Raw genomic sequence first — 26,548 nt, 5'->3', positions numbered from 1 at the left:
ATGTCAGATCACATTTTCAGATTTACACTTTATGGAGCACACTTTTCTCTGATGATTTGCAGTGCCTTCTAACAAGGCACATTTACATAGCTTTTGGCAGGACTTTCCCCGCTGAAGGGGAAAAGTGATTTATTTTTCCTTGCTAATTACACTTGTAACTATACTTAAAATCAGGGAAAGTGCACGGGCTGAAAAGTTGACCCTAAACTATATGTGGGAGGCAGGGTGCCAAGAAGTATTGAAACACATGTGAGTTGTGTTTTCTTAGAAGGAAAGGCAGCAATTGTGAACACTCGAGGATATCTCCACTGGGTGGTAAAGCTGACAGCAGAAAATCAAAGAAATCTTAGCACTAAGGTAACAGTATAACAAAAAAATATGCGTCAGCTCTCCATGGCCATGCAGATTATTGCTGAGATAAGACTGTGATAGAGGTTAAGAATTCTTTCCCAGTATGGTGTTGATATTGCAAAAGCTTTAATCTGTTGTTCTTTGCCTTTTGGATCTCTTGCTGCAGAATACAAACACTAACAAGTCGACAAAAGCTGTGTTTGCACATGATGGCCACTTGCAAACTAGCATTTTAAGTTCAAGTTTACACATATGAGCACGCAAAGCAAAATGAAGTGGAAAGCTATGATTTTAATGGAGATTTAATCTCTTTTGTTCTTTGACCTTTTGTGGCTCTCAGAACACATCAACACTTCTGTCGCATGAATTGCCTTGTTGGCTTAGTTCGTGCTGATTCAGCCAAGCAGGCATTCAAGTGCATCTAGAAGTGTACATTTTGATGGCATTTTGCACTCTTCCTAGCAGCAAGTACTATAAGCACTGCCTGACGGGGCATAAATCCTGTGAATCAGCACAGGCCCCAGCTGAGATCCCGAGCACGGTGATACCAGCAGCTGGATGGAAAGAGCCTCATACCCCAGTTAGAAACCAGCTTGAGAAAGCAGCCACTCAAATTGCTGGCAGTGCACTGAGTCTGGGGGAGCCACCAAGCCTGAGGAGCATCTTCTCTTCAGAAGGCCAAAAAAAGGCACTTGAGTAGAGCTATAACATCCCATAATAAAGCCTTCCCAAATCTGATTGATAAGAAAATAATATACTGCAGTTGCTCTTTCATAAACTTTTTTCAGTCCTTAACAGACATGCTTTACTTCTTCTTCCCTTTTATGCTACAAAGTCTGCTCAACCAACAGCCCTACAGTGGCTGTCTGCTAGTTAAAAGTGCAACAGAAACTGAGTCACTACAAAAGGACCCCTCCACAGAAAGCATGAGCTGGCTGAGGCCCTCTGCGATGGTGATCAGGCAAGGTGGAGCCAGCAGCAACTTGTGGATTATCTGCGTGATGACAGGTCTCACATTCTCTCACCCCAGACTCTTCAAAACAACCAGGTTTCTGGGATTTCTCATCACAGTCTATCTCCCTTCTGTGACCTCCTCTCAAAAATTCAGCTATGCCTTAATGATACACTAAAATAAATTAGGAAATTCTCTCCAGACATTTGTGTATCCAAGCTGCAATTGCAGGTCTGGATATTAGCAGGGATATGTGGTATAACAAGAATATTATATGGAAGAAAAAGGTCTGGTAAAATAAAAATAAAAATAAAAAATATAAAATAAAATATATTTATAAATTTTATTAAAAAAAAAAAAGCTGAAAGATGATTGGTACAAATGTTTCACAACACTGGAGATCCCCCCCCCCCAAACAAACAAAACAAAACAAAACAAAACAAAAAAAGATGAGTGTTTACCAGCTTTAAAAAAGACAGCTTGTAAGGTTCAGGTGCAAAACAGAAACCATAGGTGTAGTCTTGAGAGTTTATCATTTAAGTGGCTCAGCTCCAGAGGGAGGAAAGGTTAAATGTATTACATGGAAAGAATCAGCATGATTTAGGAATATCCTGGGTACAGAAATTTAGAGAGCTGTCTGAGTTCAGTAGCATTCATGTCACAGGCCAGTGAGAGCTGTGGGGGTAGAATTGTCCGTCTGATGATGAAAAGAGGTAACAGAATGCGTGCATGGTACTGCGGGGGTTGGGGGGGAGCTGTTACCCATGTGGGCCAGAGTATCCTACGTATGATAAAATGCCTTAGATGCTTTCCTCACATGGTGAAATTCTTAAGGCTGGATCTTATATTTAGTAGGACAAATCCTTTTATTCTCCTTCAGCACGATGCTTCTCTAAGGCAGCTCCAGCTTCTGTTTGGGTATCGCCACCTCCCCATGTTTACTGCAACTATGCCACAGCTGCCTTCAGAACTGCTTTGGTCAGTTCTCATTTTAACTTTTTGACTGCCTGTTTCTTTCTGTTTTATATTTTCAGAAGTACTGAGGCAGGAAAAAATTAGGTGACCAGAAAAGAGCCTATCTTAGGTATGTGATATACACACATCTATCTGAAAATTAAGACATATGACCTGCTGTTGTTTCGGAATTCCCAGGGCAGAGCAGCTCACTGGGCTGCCAGCTTTTGCCATCTGTCAGGCATAGTTCTCACACTTCATAAGGCTGACTTTCACACTGGTGCTATTTTCCTTAACAGTTAATAAATTCCGTCCAAATCTCAAAGTGTTTCACATAGTTAGCTGAAGAATACCTCTGATAAGGCATGCTTGTGTAGCTTAACGGACCTCCGAGGAATGAATGTCATGCTGGCTTTTCCATTGAAGGAAATACAGATAATGATCCTGAACGGTGAATGCTGAAACCATGTGATTAAATAAGAGAATGTACTGCAGAAGGCTTAAAAGGAAATAAGTACTGGAACTGAACTAATTTTTAGAGAATGTCAGCCACCTATTTCAAGTTGTATTTCAGTTAAATAATTGGATTCGTATACATAGTGTTAAATACAGATGATACATCACAGTGGAAAAAAAAAAAAGTTGATGCATTTTGCGTGCATTTCATCACTTTCAAGAGAACAAAATTCATGGAACTGCTTTTGGAAAACCATCATTAGGCACTAAAAGATTGCCATCTGTTTTCTTTCTTTTCTTCCAATGAAGACGAAACAGACTCACCACACCCAAGCATTTCAATTCTTGCAAATAAAGATAATTTTGTATATTGTTATACATAAGGAAAAGGCCTGAGTAACCTACAAGATTGCAGGTTCCTCTCTGTTTGAATCACCTTCAAATATAAGAATACATGGGATTTCCTTTTGGGTCACACCCGTGGGCCACTTAGCCCAGTAGTACAACTTAGACTGGGGCAAAGTGAGATGAGCACACGAGCCTGGGGCAACACCTGTGGTCCCTTTGCCAGTGTCCGGAATTGTTGTATTAGGAATGTTAGAGGATGCAGGCTTGCCTACTCCCTATAAAGTCCATGTATAGACTTGCTGTCCTTGAATTTGTCCAATCCCCTTTGACTTCCCTGATACTGTTTCCACAGTCTCTTGTGGCAGCAAGCTCCAGAATCTGAGTACCTGCTGTGTAAAGAACTTTCTTTTATCTGTTTAAAAGGGATACTGGTTTCACTGGGTGCTCCACACCTTTGGTATTGCAGGATTTGGTGAACGACTCTTTCTGCACTCACCCCATTGATCATTTTCATGATTTTGTAAACCTGAATTACCAGCTTCTCCAGCCTTCTCTTTCCCAAACTGAAGAAATTCAACCCTCTCCTTACAAGACAGCCATCTCAGCCCTCTGATCATTTCACTTGCTCTTCCCTCAAATGACTTTAGCTCCTGGAGTTGTCAAGACCAGGCTGCACAAACAACCCAAGAGGTGGTCTCTCCAAGATTTTAAATAGCAGCTAAGTGAAGTCTTTACATTAATCTATACTGAAGCTCATCTCCCAAGTTTGACCCACTCAATTTCATGAGGTTGTTGCAGAGTTCTTCACAATTTCTCATTCTTCATATACCATGGAAAATTAATATCTTTAATAGTGTCATTTATAAATATTGTTCATGTATTTCAGAACAATAGAAGATACTGCTGCACTGCTTATTTTATTTTAATTATTGACCTCAAATGTTTGTATTTGGCTAGGGTAGGGCTTCCCACAGAGTTACAGGTGGAATAGGCTGATAGTCTTGAGGAAAATCTTGTTCATCCTGCTTGGAGCTCACAGATGTTTGTTTAGACAATTTCCATGCCAAGTTCTATACCTTTACTATATCTCAGGCAACTCTTCATCTTATTTGTTTGTCACTCTCCTTAGGTCTCCTTTTGACCTTAGGTTTCAGTGTTCCTGCCTCTGAGAATATGGATTGACCTAACTGACCTATACTGTTTTATCTGGAAATGGGACAACTCAGCAAAATTGTAATGAATTTACACAAATGTATCTGAGATTATTTAGCTTGAAGTATGCAGTAATGTGCACAAATAAATAACATTTTCATAAAACAAATCAAATTACTTTGTACAGGAAAGAATGTTTAAAAATATTTCAACATCTTTGTGTTTCTCATTAGTCTCTCTTGGATCATGAAAAAAATGTAAACTTCAGAGACTAGAAGTTCTGAGGCTACTTTAACTCTGTGTGAGTCTCCATGCCACATAGATTTCAGTGCCCTTCTGCTGCTTCTGTACTTGCTCGATGTCTGTTATAAAGTTTACTAGTCATTGATGTATACTTCTCTTCTGGCATCATAAATGGTCATGGCCTTTTCTGCTCAACATCTGTGTAAGTTGACATTGCCACCATGGCTAAAGAATACAGTAATACTGCTGATGCAGAGATCAGAAGCTCCACAGCCAAAGAGAAACAGCTTAGAGTTACAAGTCTCAAGAGTAAACACTAAATATTTCCACGGGAAGAGCTTCATAATATAATTTGGATTGTTTCTCTGAAGACGCAGTTTCAAGGCCATAGTTCTTTTTTAAAAGTATCTAATAATCCACATAGGACTTTAATATGTATTGCAATTTTGTTATTTCAGCTTAGAGAACTGATCTGAAACTTGATGAAGACACTATTTTATTTTGTATATTCCTGACCATCATATGACAAAAGCAGCAGAGAGTCAAACAATCCATTGCTTGTGATAACGCCTTTACTGTTACTATAAAAGGACAAACAAGTTGATTTTTAAAATGCACGAGTTTCAAATGGAAATTCAGTATGTAATGTAAAAGCCATTAAAACCCCTCAGATTTGCTATCACTCTGTTGTCTGGCAGTTTAATGCAGATACAAACATTGCTCTTTTTTGGTACAATTGTAAGTAGAAAACTTTTTATATTATATAGACGCATTAGCAAGGGAAGAGTTAATGCTTTGAGAACAAACGTTGCATCCATAACAAAGTTTTGTTTAAACTTCAACTTGCATATACCCAAAATTGAATTTATGTTCACAAACAATAAAATTCTACATGTAAACAGCAAATTACATAAACAATTCACTCTGTATGACCCAAACTGAGTGCACTTTGTAGGGAAAAAAAAAAAAAAGCAAAAGTATATTATATACACATATATGTATGCTCATATTTGCATACACACACATGCAGGAAAGCGTTCCCAGAATTGCTACTGGAAGCTTGTCCTTTAATGTACCCTAAATATGTATTTCCATTTTTAAAACCATGGAATTTACTTTTCTTTAATACAGTGCATTATAGAATATAGAATATATATATATATAGAATATATAAATATAGAGAGAGAGAAAAGAGGGAAGTTGCTCTCACAGTGCTCCACAAAAGTTTTCATGTCCTCAGCTTCTGAAACGTTTAGGATTATTAACTTGCTGGCAAGCTCCTGAGGAATTTCAAGGCATCTGTGCCTGTGCTACTTATTTTAAGCTCTGTCTTCCAATGTTATGAAATCAGCAAACCCTCTTGACTTTCTTAGTAATTACATTTTATGTGGTTCTGGCTTTCAGGCAGATTCAAGAATGACATAATCTTCTTTTCCCACCCACAGATTTTAGACTGTTGCTGTTGGTTACACCCTTCCGAGTAATGTGCAACATGAATCTGTCTGATCCCATATGCCCATAAATGGAAGGCAGCCCAGCAAAGATGACTAAAGCCCAGTTTCTTGGCTTTCTGTTGATCACCACCATAGATAGAGCAAGGCCTCTTCATTTTTTTTCCTGTCTGTTAACACACCTCTGACAGAGGTGTGTTAACAGACAGGAAAACAGACAGAGTCACTTCACCAAGCCTGTTGGAGTTTAAGAAGCATTTGGACTGTGTACTTAGTCACATGGTCTGAGTTTTTGGGTAGACCTGTGTGGTGCCATGAGTTGGACTTATCCTTATGGGTCCCTTTCAACTTGGGATATTCTATGATTCTATGATTATTTAGGTTTCTGTGCTGGAATGTCAGTCCAACGTCATGCTGTTTTAGAAGGAAATGGACTAATTTTTCAATACACTTTACTCCCGTTACCGAGGGGTGAACAGGTATCTTGAATACAGTAGCAGTGAATAAAGTAGTGAATAAAGTTCTTCTACTGTACTTTTTACTGGAGCATTTATGTAAATGCACTCAAAAAGCAGAGAATTCTCCACTTGAGTAAAAAATAAATAAAATAAAACAAAATAAAACAAAACAAAACAAAACAAAACAAAATAAAATAAAATAAAATAAAATAAAATAAAATAAAACAAAATAAAATAAAATAAAATAAAATAAAATTAGAACTTGGCTAGAATGTACTTATAAGCACTATAGCAATCATACTTTTATTATTAGCAGTACTGGATTCAAGTACCAAGCTATGTCGCAACAGGATAAACATCATAAATAAAAGGCACTTTCTGAAGTTTGTTATCAACATTATTGAATTCAAAACATTTTATAGTCCAGTCCCAATGCCAGTCGCAGCAAGCCTCTCCTGACTTCCTGAAGACAACAAGAGTGTTTGTAGGAGTAGGAAATACAACTTTTTTATACAGCAGACACAGCAAGGCTTCCAGCTATGCATACTGTAATGCTAAGGCATGATCATAAGGTAAGAGCAGGATGCAGCATGCACAGAATGCCTTGTCCTAGACCCAAAGTCAGAGTTTCAGGGAAAGAAGTACTCCCTGGCCCTTGGAAAGGGCAATGTGTGCAGCACTGACACAGTTCAGCTTGCCCTGGCCATTCATCCTGGGCTCATGGGTGCCTGCAGAAGTTCTGAAAAGACATTATATTCCTCTCTGGTCCATATAGGATAGAGGATGAGACAACTGTCCATCCCCTTGTACTTTCCACAAAATCTAGACATCATTCTGCCCTGCAGATTAGCTCTAATTACAAGTTGGTCTCTATGCCTCTGCCACAAAAAAAAAAAAAAAAAAAAAAAAAAAACTAGTAAAAAACACCATTCCTTTCCAAAGGCAATTCATCTGCAGCATTCATCTCCACAAGATCTCGTCTTTACAACTATCTTTACAACTATGTTTTTTCATAACTTGGTCATACTGTTAAGGACAGCACCATTGTTACTTGGGCCTCTTAAGCTCAAGACTACCAAAGAACTTTGCTCTAAGCGTAGGTTCAAGGCAATTACTCACTCCATGGCAATTACACTATTGTTTTAAGAACTGGCATTTATTGCCAGTCAAATAAAAAAAGTCCATATCATACTCAAGGAACACTAGTCCATGTCTAGAAGAAACAGAGAAGAATATATAACCTGAAAAGATAAAAAACATTTGACATCTTTCTATTCTTGGGTAATGTTCAACTCTGGAAAAAGAAAAAAAGAAAAAAGGTTATTATGAGTCAATGACTTTGCATCAGGATCACAGAATCATAGAATGGTCTGGGTTGGAAGGGACCTTGAGGATCATATAATTCCAACCCCCCTGACATGGGCAGAGACACCTCCCACCAGACCAGGTTGTTCAAAGCCCCATCTAGCCTGGCCTTGAACATCTCCAGGAATGGAGCATCCACAGCTTCTCTGGGCAGCCTGTGCCTGTGCTTGACCACCCTCACAGTAAATAATTTCTTCTTAATATTTAATCTAGGTCTATTCAGTTTAGTCCATCTAGTTTAAAGCCCATGTCCTATCACTACCTGTCAAAACTACTTGTTAAAACCCCTTGCCCTATCACTACACTCCCTGACCAAAAGTCTCTCCCCAGCTTTCCTGTAGGCCCCTGTTATCTACTGGAAGGCCGCTATAAGCTTTCCCTGAAGCCTTCTCTTCTCGAGGTTGAACAACACCAGTTCTCTCCACCTGTCTTCATGGAAGAAGTGCTCTGAATGTGTAGTCTTAGAGGCAGAAGAAGAGAAGCTAGAAGACAAAGTACTCATGGGACATTTTTCATGATCAGGTACACTGCTATATCTTCCCTTGTTCCTCTTCTAAGTTCAGTGCAGGTGAAAGTCATGATTTTCACTCCCAGCAGAGTGTGATAATCCAATTGAACATGTATATAGCAGGAAGAAAACTGTGAGATAGGCTAGAAAATAGGACAAATTGATTGTAACGGTCACCAAAGACTGAAATTCATGATAAATGCAACAGGAATTCCATGTGAAATGGATTGAGAGATTATTTTTTTTGTCTAGGCTCAGGTCAAAATGCAAGCTACAGTAACATCTTTATTTCTGTGATAGAAATTACCTGGCTAATTTGTTACAACATTTTAAGAAAGGGATAATATGAAAGCCCTGTACAATTCTACTTTGGTGCAATCAAAAAGTCCAAGGCACTCTAAAACATGGCCTCTCAAGGTAATTGGTAAGTTCTAGGAAGTTTTTACAAATGTATCTGCCCTTTACTGACAGAAAATAAAAGATTATTTAGATGACCAAGCTCTTAATGAGATCTATTTCTTCTAGTAATGCCAGTCTTGTTAGTAGCTCTTTTGATACTAAGAATGAAAATCTGTTTTAGCTGCAGTGGAATTGTAGTTATTTAAGACATTAAATTCACCCACATTAACATGAATATTAAACATTTTAGTTTCTCATAATGACAAACAATAATATTACACAAGCACTTTCATTTTTTTAAATGTTATACACTCTATGTTTTTTTTACTATACATGAAGACAAGAGCAGCTATGAAACCATTCAACTTCTGCCACCATCTCATGGCAAAAAGATAGTAGATATTCCTTTAGAAAGACAGTAAGAACCTTTTTAAACAGGTAGAAAGTATATGTGAGGACAGACTATATCAGTTGATATTTTACTTTTGGAACAGAGTATTTGCTGGAACAGATTGAGGCTAAGAATCTAAAGTGCTTGTCCAAGCCTCTCTAACAACCTTACCTGTATGAAAACTTGGGGCAAGTCATCAGCTGGAATCATCACCCCACACCGGTCAATCTTAACAGAAAACCTGAGCCTGAATTGCTGGCAAGAGCTGAGCAAGCAGCACAAACAACATTTTCTGTTCTGATTTTAACAATGCTCACGTCATTATTGCATCCGCCTTTCATTAGTATTCTAAAAAATCATGTAAATAACATTGCAAAAACAAAATGTGTATACTTACTTTAGCAAAATATTTTCAAAAAGCTAAAGCTAAATAGCTAAAAAAGAAATGGTAATACTAAAGGATGATTCTGTGAGTAACGCCCAGTTAATCAATAGAAATTTCAGACAATCCATCCACACTTCAAACCAATTCATACTGAAAATAGTACGTTGTAACAAATGACTCATGACGAAGTGTACTCCATACTGTACAGGGAAAAACTGCATTTGTCAAATTAATTATTGTTAAAGCCATGCTCTCCTCGTTGTGAGTCTAAATTTTATTCACATCCAATAGAAATATACCTGCATTTAAAAGAGTTGAATCTAGGCCTTAGATTTCAAAAGATCAAAATAAAATACATTTGGAAATGTTGGAATTTTAGTGTTCTTAATCAAAAAGATAAATTCCTGTACTAAGTATGTTTCACTATGTAGATATGATGGCAGTTTTCAGTGATGTGTTAAGTGCCTAAAATCTCTGTTCCCATTTAAATTTGCAATAAAACTTTTACTGACTTGAATGATGAGAGTAAGAGTAATCCAGACTAATGTACTGAAAATACTGTTGCTAATTCTGAAGCATATTAACAGAAGGAGTGTTCATGGTGCATGCACATTACTATATCATTTATTGTACTATTTGACTTTTTTTCATTTCATTTCACTGGTGACATAGAACCGCACTGTGTTGAGCTGCAGCTGACATTTAAATGATGCTTTTAAACCATCCAAGACTTCTTATTTAAAAATAAACTTGAAAGTTTGGAAAAATAAAAATTAAATAAGCCTATGAAGTAAATCAATTTTACTGTCAGTTTTTGCCTCACACAAAATTTTTTAAAGACTGTCCCTCAGAAGCTCATTCATTCATGGGCAATACTTTGGCTCCATGTGCATTTATATAAGTAAGAAGAATTTTGGACCTCCTTTCTATTACATCAATAAGCTTTTCAATTCCTTTCCTGCCTCCTTGGCTCTCCCAGTATACTTTGTCAAGGAACAAAGACTGAAGCAACTTCTCCCGTAAACGCTGGCTCCTCAGCACTGAAACTGCAGATTCAGGGAATCTGGAAAAGCACAAAGAAAATCATCAGTTTTGCCATCACTCTGAATTGCAATAATCATGTTGTGGTTTAGCAATTGAATTTATGAATATAGCCTGCGACTCAGGAGAGGAAGTCCATGCATGACTAATCATATGCATGTTAATTGTATCTCTTACACAAGTAGAGTTACTCATACATTTTTAGACATCCTGTAATTCACAAAATGCTTCATGGGCTGATGATATTTATTACAGTAACTTAGTGTCCCTTGCTTTTTGATTATAGTATGGTAACTCAGAGCAGTGCAAATTGCTTACAGAAGAGGTTTCCACAGAAACAAGTTTACATTAGTGGAGTTGAGACTTTCCTGTGTTACATCAGTCATGCCTTTATAGGTAAGGCATGAATCTGTTCTGTAAGGCCCTGGCAACTTGCAGATGCTACAGGTAATAAACTGAAAGTGTGTTTAGGGTAAACATAACTAAGCTTCACTGACAAATTAGATCTCCCCATGGACCTGGCAGAAGAAACCTGGAGTTAATGTAACACTGACACCGTAATAGTGTCTCTCACGCAGCTTAGGGAGCGGGACAAATCTCTCCTACTCCCAGGAGTACCCAGGCACCCTCTGTGAGCAGTGCTTTATTCCTACTAAATGCTGAGGAGAGATTTTCCTTCCAGCTGCAAACCCAGGAAGAAATTATCCATATTTTTACAAAATTAATAACTTAAAACTTACTCATTGATTCCTTGCAGTATTTTGAAGTCAAGATTGTCCTCACTTCTGTCAAAGAAACCATTATTGTCTATAAAGGCCAAGTGCCTTCGGTCATGCCTTCTCTGCACTATGTGTGTCAGGTCGACAGCATCCTGATTGCTGCATTTCAGTGTCAGACCTTGCTGCACGCAGGAATCTTCCTTCAGAGGTTTGAATCCGCAGCAGTTTCTGTCTAGCCGGTTATAGATCTAAAACCAAACACAGCAGAGTGCCGACTGAAAACAACTTCAAAGGATTTGAGGCACAGTGCCACTGTCAGACTTTGCTCACTAACCCAGCTGGCAGGAAAGCAAGCTCAGAACAAGCATAGTTAAAGAGCAGTGAAATGGCATTAAAGACCTTGTCTCCAAATTTCATATACTGTTTGAAGCAATTTGCCAGGCTACATATTGTATCCATTTGATGGCCATGATTTGTTATGTCAGTAGACATTCCTTGAAAACAATGGAACAATAGAACTTTGTAAGAAGATGGGGAATACAATTCAATAGAAATAGCACAGCCTGACATACACGAAGGGCCTCTATTTTGTAGACTCTATCAGACTTATACATTTAAAAAAAAAAAAAAAAAAAATTGAAAAGATGAGCAAGGAGCACATTAAGTTAGTCACCAGAAGCTACCAAATGCAGGAAGGAGGAGTGCATTTCTAAGCACAGAGAAGCCTCTGTGAGCTGCCCTGTAGTGCATATTTCAATGACATCATGGCCCAGACTATTGTTTCACACGCGAATGCTCACTTATTCATCATGCAGCACTTAGCTGGGAGGAATACATCTGGTCTAACTTTAGCGGTGTAAATGCTAAGCATCTCTCCTGACCTAGTCATTTCTGTTTCTTACGTAAACAATGACAAGTACTAGGCACCCCCAGTGCAAAGGATGCCATTTTAGGATAACTGTCTTGCACAGGAAGGATAAATCACTCTTTACAGGTACTTCTACCCTCTGGTGTGTAGATGAGAATAAATGCCCAGCATTGCCAGGGCCCTGAGTGCACAGATAGGCCTTAATTAGCCTAATCAGCCTCAAATGGGACCTCCATACCCACATCCACCCTCTCTCTGCCCATTAGCCCAGGAGCCCTTTACAAGTTCAGGCTCAGGCCCTCAGTTCTCCTCTGGACCTCGCTGTGGGAGTACCTGCTCCTCATCCTGTTACCTGGTGCTCCTGGATTGCTGCTTGGTGGCCTTGGAGCTGGATTGCCACCTTGTCTCTGCCTGATGCTCACTGAGCTACCAGAGGGACCCACTGTCATTCCTTCTGGGCTGCCCCTTGTGCCATGGGACCAGCCATGCTGTGTCGATGACCTGTCCTGGCTTCCCCTGGGGAGCAGCCCTGCTCTTGCTCACAGCTATTTACATAGCAGAAGGCAGATAAGGTTTAATGTGTAGCTAATTAACGTCTTTTTTTTTTTTTCCTCTCCTTGTTTCCTGTGTGCTACTAACTCTTAAAACTGCTCTAAGCATAAAAATAATAACACTCATGTAAACATGAAACCTTCTAAAGTTAGTCTTATTTTTTGACACCCCACTGAAATGAAGTGTTGTGACTTCTCATGATTTAGAGCTGTGTTTAAAGTTAGAAAGGCCTCCTAATTGTTTTTTCATCAGATGAAAGTCCGAGAGTTGTTTGTGTTCTCTTATGTAGCACTATTGCCACTGGTCTTGCTGGCAGTGTTTATTTTCAGCTGAGAAAATCCTGAGGAAAGGAATGGATTTCTCTCTCATCCTTGCTGAGCAGCATTCAGCATCTTCAAGCACAAGAGCCCCTGTTGTTTGCAGTGTTGTAGCTCATTTCTCATTCAATTTATTCGAAGTTTTGCCAAAAAGTGAAGTAGAGATTTACAGACTCCTTTGATGCATAGCCATAATTCGTCTTTACCACACCTCATTACCACACATGCATTAAATAGATGAGGAGATCATGTTCTTGCAGACAGCCTCTTCATAATGCGTTCTGTTAAGGCAGAACACTGGGATACTTTGGAGCTGATGTTGCAACTTTAACAGTTTAACACTGATTTCTGTCATATATTTATGTATGTACATGAGTGCTTCAAAACTCCATAATTAAAAAATAATAATTTTTAATTTTAATGTCCTTATTTTACCTGAGTTCTTGAAGAAGACACTTAAAGGTCAAATACAAGCATTTTTCAGCTTGCTTCTATGTTTTATATTATTTGTTATTTGAATTCAGAAGATAGGAATCTCTTTAAGGGCACCAAAGCCATTCTGATGGAAACATTTTTAACAAGGAATGCTTCTCACCAGCACTCTTTCTGAAAAAATCATGAAGCATTTCTTTTTAAATGTTCTGTAGTTTACCAGACTAGACTTTGCACTGTTATTTTTATTGATATTAAGCCCAGTTTCTGCTATGATTAATTTCAGACTATTATAATCAATGTCCTCTGAATATCTTGAATGCTTTCTTGTTATCTTGATGTTTATGCTCCTCAAAGTCTAAGCTGTTAGGTTATCTTTGCACCACAGTCACGGTAAGCACATTGTAACACGTGTATTTTAATGGTTCTTTAAACTCTCTTTAGCTTTTTCTGCATCATTGATTCTGATTCAATCTTAAATTCACAGAAAATTTACCTGCAGTAGTGTATTCATGTGATTTTTCTGGGGGAACTGCAAATCCAGGTAGGTTTCTTGGAGGCTCTTGTTACCTTGCTGATGCAGGCAGCTTTTTAACAGGATATTGCGATTGAGACCTCCTGGAGCAAACATCTAACTAAGCAAACTTGATTTTTTTTTTTTTTGTATGTATGTCTGCACAAAACCATATGTAAGAAAGGTGTTAGGAGGTTTTGGCCTTTTCCAGTCTAGAGGTATGCAGATCAGTATGGAAATAACTAGAGACAGGAAAACCTCTTGGTGCATAAAGCCACATATCCTTTACCACAACTGAAGAGTGCAATCATTGAAAAGCTTGAAGTTTTCCACTACAAACCATCTACCTGGTGGTATAAAGCAGCCCAGGTTAGAAGGGGCCTCAAGAGATCATCAGGTCCAACATTAGTATGTATGATAACAGTATAAACATTTGTACCCACAAGCAGCATTTGCAAGATAATTAGTCTATTAAACAAAGCTGCTTATTTAGTCTATTAAACAAAACAACTAGAATCCTGGCCCCTATTAGGGCTACACGCCATAGCTTGGCATTTTAAACTTGGAAACCCTTCTTAGCATTTTCCATGTTAGAATCCTCTAATGTGCTGATAGACTAAAGTCTGACAGCACAGGTAAAATCTTAACCTTAAAACTGTAAGACCTTCTTTCACTCTCTGGTATGTACCATCTTCTTTGGTAGGCAAATGGAAGTATAAACTGATACCAGATACAAATGAGGGCAATTTATTTTGTGTACAATTCTATCCTGTTGTACCTTATTTCTGCTGACCTCTCCTTCTGGATAATAAGAATTCTATTATGAAGTTTAGAAATGTGTCTTAGAGGACATTAAAATAAATAAATAAATAAAACAGAACTTTTGAATTCTCAACCTGTTCAGAAACAAAACAATGGCATGAAAATAATAAAACTGATGCATTATGTACCATTTATATATGGGTATTACTATGTTTAGTACCAAAAACTCCATGTATGACCTTATACCAGTTTCAGAGGGTTATTTGCTCATAGTGGAACTAAAGATGGAGTCATTAGACAAGTTGACAGTATATTTTTAGAGAAGAATTTCATGCTCTATGTTTAACAAGTCTGCAGAAATGCAATTTTCAGAAAAACATTTGAAGCATCATTCATCCTATAACAGAGCTGAGAAAGGCAGAGATAGACTATGCATAAAGCAAGGCATGATTTCTGTATTTCAAGAAATGCAACTCTAAAAAGCTGAACTATATGCAACTGAAATGCAGTGCACAAAACTAGTGCTTACTGTAGTTTTAAATACAGATAGCATTATATAAACCTGTAAGTGGTGCAGGAGGCTTAGCCACTCTGACCTGTCTGGCAGGCAGGGGTGATTGGAAACAGTGCTGTATCTCAGGAAGGTATAAAATCAGCTGCCATCCATATGCAGGTACATGTAGTCCAGCGTTAATATTCTATTGTATAATTATTGTAACTGTGGTCATGTGGTGTCATAATACCACAAGGCAAAGCCCTAGCATGGTATTATTTAGAGAGCTAATACTTATGTGCAAAATCTAATTGAAGAACAGCAGCTTTGTTGTTCATCAGATACTACTCTACTCCTTCCTCATTAAGTCTAAACACTAAGGCACTGGTAAATTTTTTAAAAGGCAGAAAATTTACCTCTACAACTATTATCTTGATCCATATTTCAGTTGACTAAAACCAAGCAGCTGAACCCCTTCTCATCATGAGAGCAGTGCTTTGCAGTTGTGAGCAGTCAAGGACCATGTTCAGAGAAAGGAGTCAAGGAGAAACAGTATGCCTGCCTCAAAGTTGAAATAAAAATAAGATGTTTCAAGACAAAAGCCTTTGCTTTCTCATGTGAAAAATGATTCAGTCAAGTTCCTGATCTTTCCATGATTACAAGTTGAACTTTGAATGCCTTAATCATAAACAGAAACAACTTCAAATTGTGCAAATTCATCTCTTCCCCAGTCTTAAAACAAGCGAACCAACTAAAATTATTTTTCTGAGAGTCTATGTGCTCATGTGACTTTTGAGGCAGATATTTGTGTTCTATAAATGTTTTACCTGCAGAAGAAAATCAAAGAGTGCCATCTTGGACCATTCATGATGGTGGATTTCAGTACATCCCCACTCAGCTTTGGGAACTTTACCATTCTGCCAGCATTTCTGCTTCAATAGTTGCTGATATCTCCCCCAGGTTAATCTCACTGAAGAATGGGTATTGTTATCTGTTGGACTCAGTGAGGAATCCCAGAGAATAACAGGACAGGCTTGACCGGCTGAAAAAGGAAAAACAAAAAATTGCCAGACTGGAGTACTGACAGACTTGCTTGATCTTTCTTTAGACATTGTCTAAGCATCAATAATTATAGCATTTTACAGATGTGGCAGAAAAAATTGCCACAGACAAATAATTTGACATCCTTTGGTTAATGTGGTCTTACTCCACATCTAAAACCAGCCACCGCAGGAATTGACAAAGAACAGACATTGTAAGTGCCTTCAGTGTACAGGAGACTTTTTCTCTTTGAAGCAGGAGATTAACATAAAAAGTCATATATTAAACCAAACTATTACAAAGTTCATAGGTAGATTTAGAGCCTACGATGCTGTTGTGAACCAATGCTGCAGGTTTCCCTCACTGCAGAGAATTGATGATGATTCACAAGAACTGAAAACTTCTCTCAAAGGGTGTTTTCCTGTGTAATGGGCATAAAAAGATTACAAATCCTATACTCAATGTGGATTTATACTGTTTTCTTTTGGTATTGTATGCCTATAATATATGATTTCACAGCCCTGAAATGATGTATGAGAATACTGTAGAATATCAACTTAGCATGAATAAACACCTTGACAAGTATTTTTTATTATACAACTATAACATGAGATAGTACAACAATGATTATGGCCACTTTCTTTAATTCTTTTTCTGTGTAAAGAATATTCCACTTTTCCCTGAAACTGGTAAGGCAAGTAAGTGTCTTAGCTTTGGTGAATTCAAGTGTTTGCAGTATTTAGTGGGAAGTAGCCTCTGCAAAGAATTTAAAATAAGCTAAAATACATTTCACTAAATATCAAATAACAGGCATATGTATCCTCTTTAAGAAAGTGGAACTTTCTGTTTCACTGCTGATTCAATGCTTCTGTTGCTGCCTTAAGTAGTGAAGGATCCAGGACTGACTGTGGTTTGTATACACTTTAAAACAAAGAAAATATTTATATTTTTGGGTGTAGACAGAAGGCCAGGATACAATGTCTTGGTATGGAAAGGAGGAACCATTTAACTGCAAAGCTGTTAGCTAATAAATAACAGGTGTTGGAACATGTGCAAAATTTCAGAATTTATCTGTATTTGTCTTGAATGTCAATAAACCTAAACACCACACTTCTACAATTCATGGGATAGTTTGTCTCTCTACAGGCTGTGTATAACTGTCTTCTGTGTGCACTTGGACCCAAAGACGCATCTGAAAAGAAGCTCTCAGTCTCACATGAAAGCAATGAACGTCATGGCAACTTCTTCTCCAGAGACAACCTGGACAGATGTCCGTACAGAGAAAATTGGCATCTGTGACAAACAGGAAGGTAAAAAAAAAAAAAAAAAAAAAAAAAAAGCCAATGCAAATGTTTCATCTGTAAGCAGCATGAATTGCTGATGGAGCTCCACTGAGCTGAATCAAAAAGCACTTTCTTCAAAGGATGCTGACTGATCTGAAACAGGTAGGAAATTCTTTGCCCATAATTAGCAGTGAATCATGTGAAGATCTACCTGTTGCCATAAAGCATGATAAGACTCCACATGCAGTCAAGCTCAAATGTGTTCAGTTTCATTAGGAAAAGTAGAGAAAAGCAAAATCTTCTCAAACACCAGAATGTACTTGATGATCTTCTCCCTGACTCAACATGTGCATACAAGGTAGTCCTCGAACTAAACCAAGACGCAGCTCTCCAGCTCTTTAACTCCCCTCCTTGTTGCCTGATGTTTCCTTAGGAACCCAGAAGGTGTCCTTTCCTTAGGAAGATCAGTCTCTTACTATTAGTACTTCCTTTATTATCATTGTGCACCAGCATCTTTTCTCTGATGGGGGAAGGGGTAATATGAGTGTTGAGCACTGCTGAAAAATCAGGCTTCTCTACTGAGATGCCTGAATAAGCATTGAGGAATTTAAAGTCAGAAACCCTGGCCATTTCCCAATCTCTCTCGCTTTAGCTCCATCACTGACATTGTAGATGACTAGCCAAGTCAGGTCAACTATTAGCTAAGCTACTCTTCCAAACCAGTTGGAGAAAGCATACACGAGCAGTAGGAACTGCCACCAAAAAGCAAAGGACAGCGTCCTTCGGGACCGAATCTGATCTTTTATTTTTGTATCTCTGACAGCAGCTTATGTAACTACTCAAAAAATTTTTCCAGAAGCCAAACACGTGAACTGTCTTCTAACAAAACAAACATCCCCTGTCTATCTAAAAGGGACATGATAAACAATAGTAATATAAATACTTGAAAAATATGAATAATATCTTGCCAGTTTCCATTAAGACACAAAAACAAATTTAAAAGACCAAGGCTAAATGCAGGAAATGTTTGCATTTCAGAGGAAATGGGAGCAGAAAAGATGAGCCAAAATAAAATCTTTCAACTCTGTAATATAAATTGAATTACAGGAATATGAAACAGCAGCTTCAGTAAAGAGCAGTGACTCAATTTTTTGACACTGGCAGGAAAAACATGAAGAGGCTGAATTAAAGCAGATAAGGGGGTTGATTAATAGCTGCATGAATTGGTGTGACCCCAGCAAGGTAGGGAGAGTTGTTTTGCTTCAGACCTCCCAGGCATGGGGCTGAAGTTAACTGAGCAATGGAAAGCAAGGCCTGACCAGGAGCTCCCAATCAGACATAGCCAGGACTGAAGGGGTCCAGCACACATCAGAATACATCCAATTGTTCTAGGAGGGCCTCTTTCCTCAGCAGTTTTGTATGGTAACATAGAAGGTCATTGCTGTTCTGCTGCTGCAGCTCCGACACCCACAGATGCCACTGCTGCCTGTTACTGAAAGACCTGGGGTCTTAAATAACTTCTGATAAACCCACCATGAGAGAAGGAAATACTGTGAGGAAGCCAGGAAGCCACTGAAGCTTGGCCAAAGCAGATTGACTTTATTTTCTTTTCATCTGCTGTTTTAGACCCATTTAACTACTCAGCTACCTAAAGATGAAAACATCTGCAAAATTGCACGAAAAGTCTTTTGAAACTTGTATTGGAACCAGCTTCCTAGTAATTCAAATGGATTTTTCAGCACCAAAATAGTTCTAAAAATTTCTTTGGCCCTTAGCATCCACTGTATCAGGGAATCCTGAGCTGAGTAAGCTAACACAAGGGAAACTTCAGGTTGCTGAGGCTAGACTGCCCCAGGGTGCTCAAACTGCTTCATTCACAGCAAGGTAATGTACCCCAGCTTGGCTTCTGTATCAGAATCATCTTAAATATCCAGACACCATATCACTTTAAAAACGGTCTACATGCTTTTAAGCATATTTGCATAGATACTCTTGCAAATGTTATCATACCATATTGTGTACTAACTTATACCCACAGCATTTTTTCAAACTTTGAAATAAATACTTTCAAACATTCCCAAGAGAGCTTCAATAAAGAAAGCAGGTCTTTCATGAGGTGGTTAAAGCCCTTTCTCAAGCTCATCACTGTTTGCAGTGATGCAGTACAGTTTACCACTGCCACACTTGAAAGGAACAGTTTAGTTGCCCATATAGTATCAGAAAGGGATAATTTAGTGTAGAAAGCAGATTTTTATTACTCCCTATTTTGCCCTAACATTAATGAATCATATTACCCTTCCCTGCTTTTGCACAACTCATGGTGGAATGGCCAAGGCAGGCTGATAGTGCAGGGTATAACAGGAAAATCTATGGCTCCATTTATCACATGGAAGCCAATAATGCAAAACGACAAGTGCACCCAGTGGAGCTGTCTATCACGTGTCATGTGTCTGTTTGCACTAAACTAACCATGAAGGGTTGTTACTCAAAGGAAGAGCTTCTTGCACTTTTCAGGAACAAAAAGTCCTGGGCAAAAAAAAAAAAAAGTCAGCTCAATCCTCAGCTAAGAAGCCCCACTGGACTGAGTACACCTGAGCTTGCTCCTCTCCACACAGGATCAAACATACTTAGCCACATTTACCGTATCAGAAAACTGGGGGGAAAAGGGGTGGTAGTTGGCATGTGGTAGCTCAGGCCTTAAGCAAGAGATGCAACAAAACTGTGCAGCAGTTGCTGTGTTGTGTACCAAAAGCTGAGCAAAGACTTCAGCCTCATCACTAAGGTCCAAGGAACCCAAGTCCTCTCCCTTTGGTGTTGAGTGGCAGAAGAGGAGCAAACCCCTCCAGCTTGTGTTACTTCATCAGTGACTCCAGCCCTAGTGAACCCCAGCATTGTCCTACCCTGCTACTGAGCCAGAGGCAAGCTGTGCAGTCATTTTACTTTACTTCTGTGCAAGTTGACTGAGGTTGGTCTGTGCCACCAAGCTGTGCCAAGCAAGGTCACTGATGTCTCCTCTATTCCTTAGGTTAGGACCGTCAAATAATAAAAGATTCTCCATCCTGTGTTATTAATGTAACCATACCAAAACTCATAAATGCAAGAGCCATCCTCTGCTTTCTCCACAACAGATGGAGCTTTATGATATTTTTTTTTTGTTGCTTTACAGGCTAATCCTTCTTGGTTTATAGGTGTTTTGGAGCTCACAGCATGTTCATGCCTTGTAGTTAGCAATAGCAATAATGAATATCTGCTTGTGTGCACCCGGAGTCATTCTCTCTGCCTGTAAGACTGAACTTGCAAGGGTTTTGCTCACCTGTACTCCCCAGGCTATTTACATGTACATTAGATCAATTAACTGCAAAAATATGAGGGAAAGAGTTATCATGCCTGATTTTTCCATCCATGATGGAAAAATAATATAGACCATTAAAACATTCAGTTAATACCAAAGAAGGTTTACAATTAACTAGGAAAAATAAGGGCAGTAGCCAGAGAAATTGCATACAGTATTTTGCTAGGCTTTTAAAGAAAACACATCAGTGAGGGAATTGTGAGAATAAAGGAAACAAACTCTCTACAGGGATTTACTAAGTGGTTCTTTGAAACTGCTCTGACAAATGAATGACAGTTTTGAGAAGCTCATTTTTTAAGATTTTAATGCTACATCAAACATGTCCTGTTACATCACATCACAACTGAGGCAAGCTAAAGGGAGGTGTCGTGGGGAGAGAGATGTCAGCCCAGAAGCTGTGTATATTTGTAGACACACACAATCTCTCCTCCTGCACTGCTCTCTTTCCCATATGAATAACCATGATTATCAGAAGCTGCCCTGCAAAAACCTTTGGTGGGCCCACCTAATCTTATCCTAAGCACATGCAAGTAAGCTCACCAGAAATAAGCTCACCAATTGTTCATATTGCTCTTAAGAATATGCTTTTGTTCATTTCCTCAACACAGAGGTGTTTTCAAGATTATGCTAAATACAAGCATGCAGATAGTAATGGGTGCAAGTAGCTACGAGGCATCTGAGCTCCAGCATATTTTGAGGCTAAAGAAATGGAGAGAGACAAGGTACAGTAACTGTTCCAAATCCTCTGATCACCCTTTAGCTGGAAAAAATGAAGTGGGACCAAAATAATGTTATTTCTCTTCTCATCACCTAGCAACACTCTTCTTGCTATAGGAACATAGCCAGTTATGTGGAAAAGAAAATTAAAATGAGCAGAATCACTCTCTCTGTCCCAGACAATCCAAAACATGCTGCAAGGTGACAGACACCGGGCAACACTAAGCACAATTAGCCTAATGGGTGCTCACAGGGGCTTGCGGTCTGTCAGCTCTGCAGCCATGCTGGGCACAATTCCTCCAACCGAACTACCTTAACTCCTTGTGACAGCTCTAGAGCAATAAATCTCCTGCCTAAAAATAACCTAGGCATAATGTATCTTCCATGCTCTGCAAGTATGAATAATATTCAGAAGCCACCAAACTGTTATTCCTAGAGATTCATTCACACAGTTGCACAGGCTGCCAAAGGGAAGACTTACACAGTAGGAACAAATCAGAGATCTCTAGGTCCTCTTCCTGCTGTCAGATTTTAGAAAGTCATTCCTGAATTACTTGTTCGTTGTTGTCCTTTTTTTTTTTTTTTTTTTTGACAGATGGATCGATATAAAAATATTTCCTATAAGCTAATTTCAGCAGCAAGAAATGAACAGCAAAAACAAATAGCTGGCCACTTCAGCAATGATTCATTAAAATGCAACGTAGTCCTTTAGGGTTGTGATTTGCAACTGTACAAAAATAGCAGTTAGGCTGAAGACATTTAACAAGATGGCTATGTTAGAAGTAAACTTCTAAAATACATTACGTCTGAAATCTATCTTTAATTTCACCATAGAATAGAAAGCCAAAATTTGCACTGAAAACTGTTTAAACCAATCATGTAAGAGGCATATTGCGTTATTTCCTGTATATATTTTTGTCTGCATAATATATAATGTAGGTATGTGTAATGAGCCTCAAAATGTCAAGCTGGATTCACTGAGATGTAGCAATATTTTTTGAATTATCAGGGGAGAGGGAAGATTTTTTTTTTTTTTTGAAAATTGACAGTTTCCAGAGTTAGTAGTAGCATTAAGCTTCTTCAGGAAGTCCCCTACCTCTCCAAGTAGGTTATCTGACAAAATATAAAACACCTTTCCTGTACCATCTGTTCGAGAGATTAATTCTTGTGCTCGCTTTCAATAATATCTTATTGAAGCCAAATCTAAGAGATGAGAAAACAAAACAAGACAAGCAAAAAACCTGAAATATTCACCGAATCACCAGGTAATCTTCTGGAATTTCTTTCACCTCTTTAGTCAGTCTGTACAATGCCATGCGATCTACAGAGGACTCCCTGTCTTTTTTTGCATTCCATAGCATCTCATGGACAGAGAATTGTTAGAGCAACTCAATTATTGCATTTAGTCTAAATTTCAGGGTACAGCATCCTTTAGACCAGACAATTACATGGAAGAAATTGCAGACAGATATCAGCTTTACTGTAATGATTGGATTAGTTCTCAGACTAGCAGGAGTTAAAGCCTGCTGCTGTCCTGTGGTTAATGTGGGAAGGGGAAGGAAACCTCAGCACCCCATTTGGAAGCTGAAAATCATAGGAATATGTTACCTTGGAAGAACTCCGACTTCCTGCTTACAGAAGGTAAGCTCCTGTTTAGCCCCAAGATCCTATCCAAATGAAAGGCAAACACTTCACTCATGTCAAGAGGTCTTTTGATGATGCCACAGTGCCCTCGATTACAAGCAGCTTCTGTGGTGCTGGGACCCCTCTCAAATACTACCAGGACTGCTTTCTGAGAAGGCACTTCTTGGATGCTCTCTATTGGAGAATCTGCCAGCATACGCATGCTTAGGATATCTTCTTTGCTCAGCCAAGAGGGAGAGCTCTCGCTGTAAATCCTGATATTGCTCTCCTCAGCCTGGTGTTGTGCCTTTAGACCTCCAGAAATCCCCCCAGGTCTCTGGTGACCTCGCTCCCCGATTGCCATTTCTTTCTGCCTGTGTTCATCCAGGTGGTGCTTTCCTGCCTCCGGAGCTATTGCTGCTCCCTTTGCACCTGCAGCATGTGTGGCCCTCCCCGGCTGCTGGACAAAGGTCTCTTCCTGGCCAGTGAAAGCAGCTTTTGGAAAGTGCTGCCCATAGGACAAAGGGATTGCATGTTTCTTCCTGCGCTTTGGCTTCACCGTGCCTCTGATGTTGGCAGGCTTGCTGCGCTTGGACCGCAGGGTGATATAAACTACGTTGGGTGGCACCGAGGTCCCATTGCCACCAAGCCGGGGTTCCTGGAAGCTGGGTGGTGACAGGGTGCCATCCAGTGGGATGCCCAGAAAAGGAGTTTGAGCTGCATCTTGGAGACTTCTGGAACTGAGTTTTTGGTGTCCTCCTTTGTGCTGGGGTAAAACGTGACCCACTTGACTGACAAGGAACCCCAGGTAGATCACACAAGCAGTGCCCACCAGCAGATTCCTCCTTGTCCTTGGTCGCCTGCAGGTCCACAGCCTCAGCACCCGTGGGGAGTAGAGGCAGCAAATAAACAAGTTTTTGATTTTACCTGGCTGATCAAAGAAGGTCATTTCTCTAGCGAATCCACATGATGAAAACAGCATAAAGTCTTCCGCACATTCCAGCCAGGATGATGATGCATGATTTCCCTTCCCCGATTTCTATTTCTCCTTTTCCAAATAGCTTCCAGCATGGATGATGGACAGAGGCTACTGATATGCCTGGGAATGTGTTCAGTGCTAAGGATCCAGACACTCCACCTCTACAAGCTGTTAAATTCTTATCAGCCACCACGGGGCAAGTGATTGGCTTCAGAGAATGAATGGAGCCAGCTACGTAAGCAAAGTTTACTGACTTGTAGCCTAAAATATCTGAAGTTCTCCTTTGAAAACTGCAAAAAGAAAAGAGTTGAGCTGACAGTAGCATTTAATTTTATTACTCATTAAATAGTATGTGTGGTTCTCTATTTTAAGAGTCAAGTTATAGGTGAGACAGTATACATAAATCCAGAAACATGCCAGAATACATCTTTCATTTTCTAATTACAATACAAATTAAACACCAAAATCATGAAGTACAGGCTCATTTTGCAGTCTCAGCTAGATGTATTCCAGCATTAAAAGAAAAGCTTTCAAACACAGATCATTATCATCTTTTTCTTACGAGACAAGAGTCTTTACTAAAACTCATGTTATGGACACGCTGTAAATTATACAATATTAACCACCAATAACTATAGCAGTTAGATATGCACATATTCTCTAATACAAAAATAAAGTAGCAGTGCCACATGTCCAGAGTTTAATGGGAATATAGTTCACATAATTCATAAGCCCACATTAAAGAAGAAAGATGGTTAATTCTTTACACTCTCATGAAGCCATAAAATAGGATCCAGATACAACTTTTCAAATAAAATGACAGTGGCTTATATATCCTTTCACAGAAACAAAGATAGATTAAGTGCACACTGTATACTTACTGCTATAAAAATGTAAAACTTAAAATCTCTTACCTATTCAGCTTGACTCATCCTTTGTTCTGGTAAACTCCTTAGGTTAATAAAAATAACTTAGTAAAACTGACGTTCTCCAAGTATGCTAGCACATATTTCATTTGTAAATATGGTCCACATGTAGGTATTTCATACAAGCTAAATACTCTTTGGAGCCTAACTGTACTGAGAGGTTGTTTGCATGTGAACTGCTATAAACTTACATGAACCTCACGTTATAAAAAAAAAAAAAAAAAAAAAAAAAAAAAAAAAAAAAAAGAACTTCTATTTTAAATTCTGTAATGAAAAGTCCTGTGAAGTATGTGCCTTCCAAAAGTGCATTCCATCCATTTCTAACTCCTGAGGGCCCTCTAGTGCACAGCAGGCAGAGGTACTGAAGAAATTCCTGCTTTCCACAGTTTTCCCTTTCTAAAAAGAGGGCCTTCTGAATTTTACATCATTTGAGAATTGCATGTTCTTGTGAGGAGAAATGAAAAATAGACAGTGGCTTTATTGTTAAATATTGTTAACATGCTATTAAACAGGAGCATGTTTTCTATTTGTGCTTTCCAAAATGAGGCACAGCAGTCACCATGCAGATGGAAAAGTCAAGGCAGTAAGATGTTAACAGCTTGTGAGAAGTTAAGCAGTGAGACAATGGCGCAGCTATGACTTCTGACTCCTTGCCTAGTCCAAGTGCAAAATAATAAAATCTCTGTTTACTGTAATTTAAACTAAAAGAGACATTCCCTGCTCCATTATTAATGCTCTAATGGGAACAGATTGTTTAAGAAAATGGTTTCTGTTTCAGATGGGTCTAATTTGGATTTATAAGTTTGTGAGTGGATTTTTTTCACTGACCTCACTTTTTTTACTTTTTGGCTAAATATGTACTACCAAGTTAAGACCAAGCTATCTAGCTATTACTAGAAAAAAAAGTCTTCATATTCTGTTTTTTCCAAGTCTGAGTTCTTAGAGGAATGGAGATCATAAGAAATCTCTCTGACACTTAAGCTCTTCTCTCAATTTTTAGTTCAAATTCAACTGGAGGGATGTGTCCCCCACACCCCTCATCCCCCTCCCCACACACACACACAAACAAAAGAGGTTAATTTTAAAAGCTCTAGACAAGTGTATCAATAATCTCAATATAGAAATGGCTACTGTTGCTTAATATCTTTCACACTTTAAAGAAGTTCCCCAATGCGGACATTGTTAGATCAGCCTTAGATGCTTGAGGGTCCTGCTGAAAGATGGATGGTCACTAGCTAGAGGTTAGCTAGCTTTGCAGCCCCTTTGACCAACCATGACCATAAATCACTTCCAGTGAGAATAGCCTCCTATATTCCATTTAATATCAGTGCAAATATCAGCAAATTTGGCAGATAAAACCAGAGCATGGAGCATATTTACACATACACACAATCTTTTGAAATGCTTAAGACAGGCTCTCCCCTTTAAACATAAACAATGTAAAATAAACCTTTTACATTATGTAAACATATGTAAAAGGTTTGTAAAACAATGTAAACAATGTTAAACCTTAAAA

At 38.7% G+C, this 26,548-nt stretch overlaps 1 protein-coding gene across 1 annotated transcript; it reads right to left on the bottom strand.

Moving 5' to 3' along the window:
• Window positions 1-5,023: 5,023 nt before the first annotated feature.
• On the bottom strand, window positions 5,024-25,342 carry GASK1B (golgi associated kinase 1B). The gene is made up of 5 exons (XM_082759241.1): window positions 25,021-25,342; window positions 23,113-24,396; window positions 15,939-16,153; window positions 11,195-11,421; window positions 5,024-10,476 (listed from the first exon to the last, which is right to left on the bottom strand). The coding sequence occupies exons 2-5, from the start codon at window positions 24,107-24,109 to the stop codon at window positions 10,269-10,271; spliced, it is 1,647 nt and encodes a 548-aa protein (XP_082615367.1). The 5' UTR covers window positions 24,110-24,396; window positions 25,021-25,342; the 3' UTR covers window positions 5,024-10,268.
• Between the last annotated feature and the right edge of the window lie 1,206 nt (window positions 25,343-26,548).

Source organism: Aythya marila, assembly GCF_965140915.1.
Source record: "Aythya marila genome assembly, chromosome: 4".
In the NCBI taxonomy this organism is placed as follows: domain Eukaryota; kingdom Metazoa; phylum Chordata; class Aves; order Anseriformes; family Anatidae; genus Aythya; species Aythya marila.
Note: the sequence above shows the minus strand (reverse complement) of the source record. Positions and strands in the feature narration are given on the sequence as shown.

Excerpts from the sequence above, each read along its gene's own strand:
- GASK1B (XM_082759241.1), bottom strand. The coding sequence starts at position 24,109 with ATGCTGTTTTCATCATGTGGATTCGCTAGAGAAATGACCTTCTTTGAT. Across the intron at positions 11,422-15,938 it reads TCTTTGATTTTCTTCTGCAG|ATCTATAACCGGCTAGACAG; the intron begins GTAAAACATTTA and ends GTTTGGTTTTAG. Across the intron at positions 10,477-11,194 it reads ATACTGCAAGGAATCAATGA|ATTCCCTGAATCTGCAGTTT; the intron begins GTAAGTTTTAAG and ends GTGCTTTTCCAG.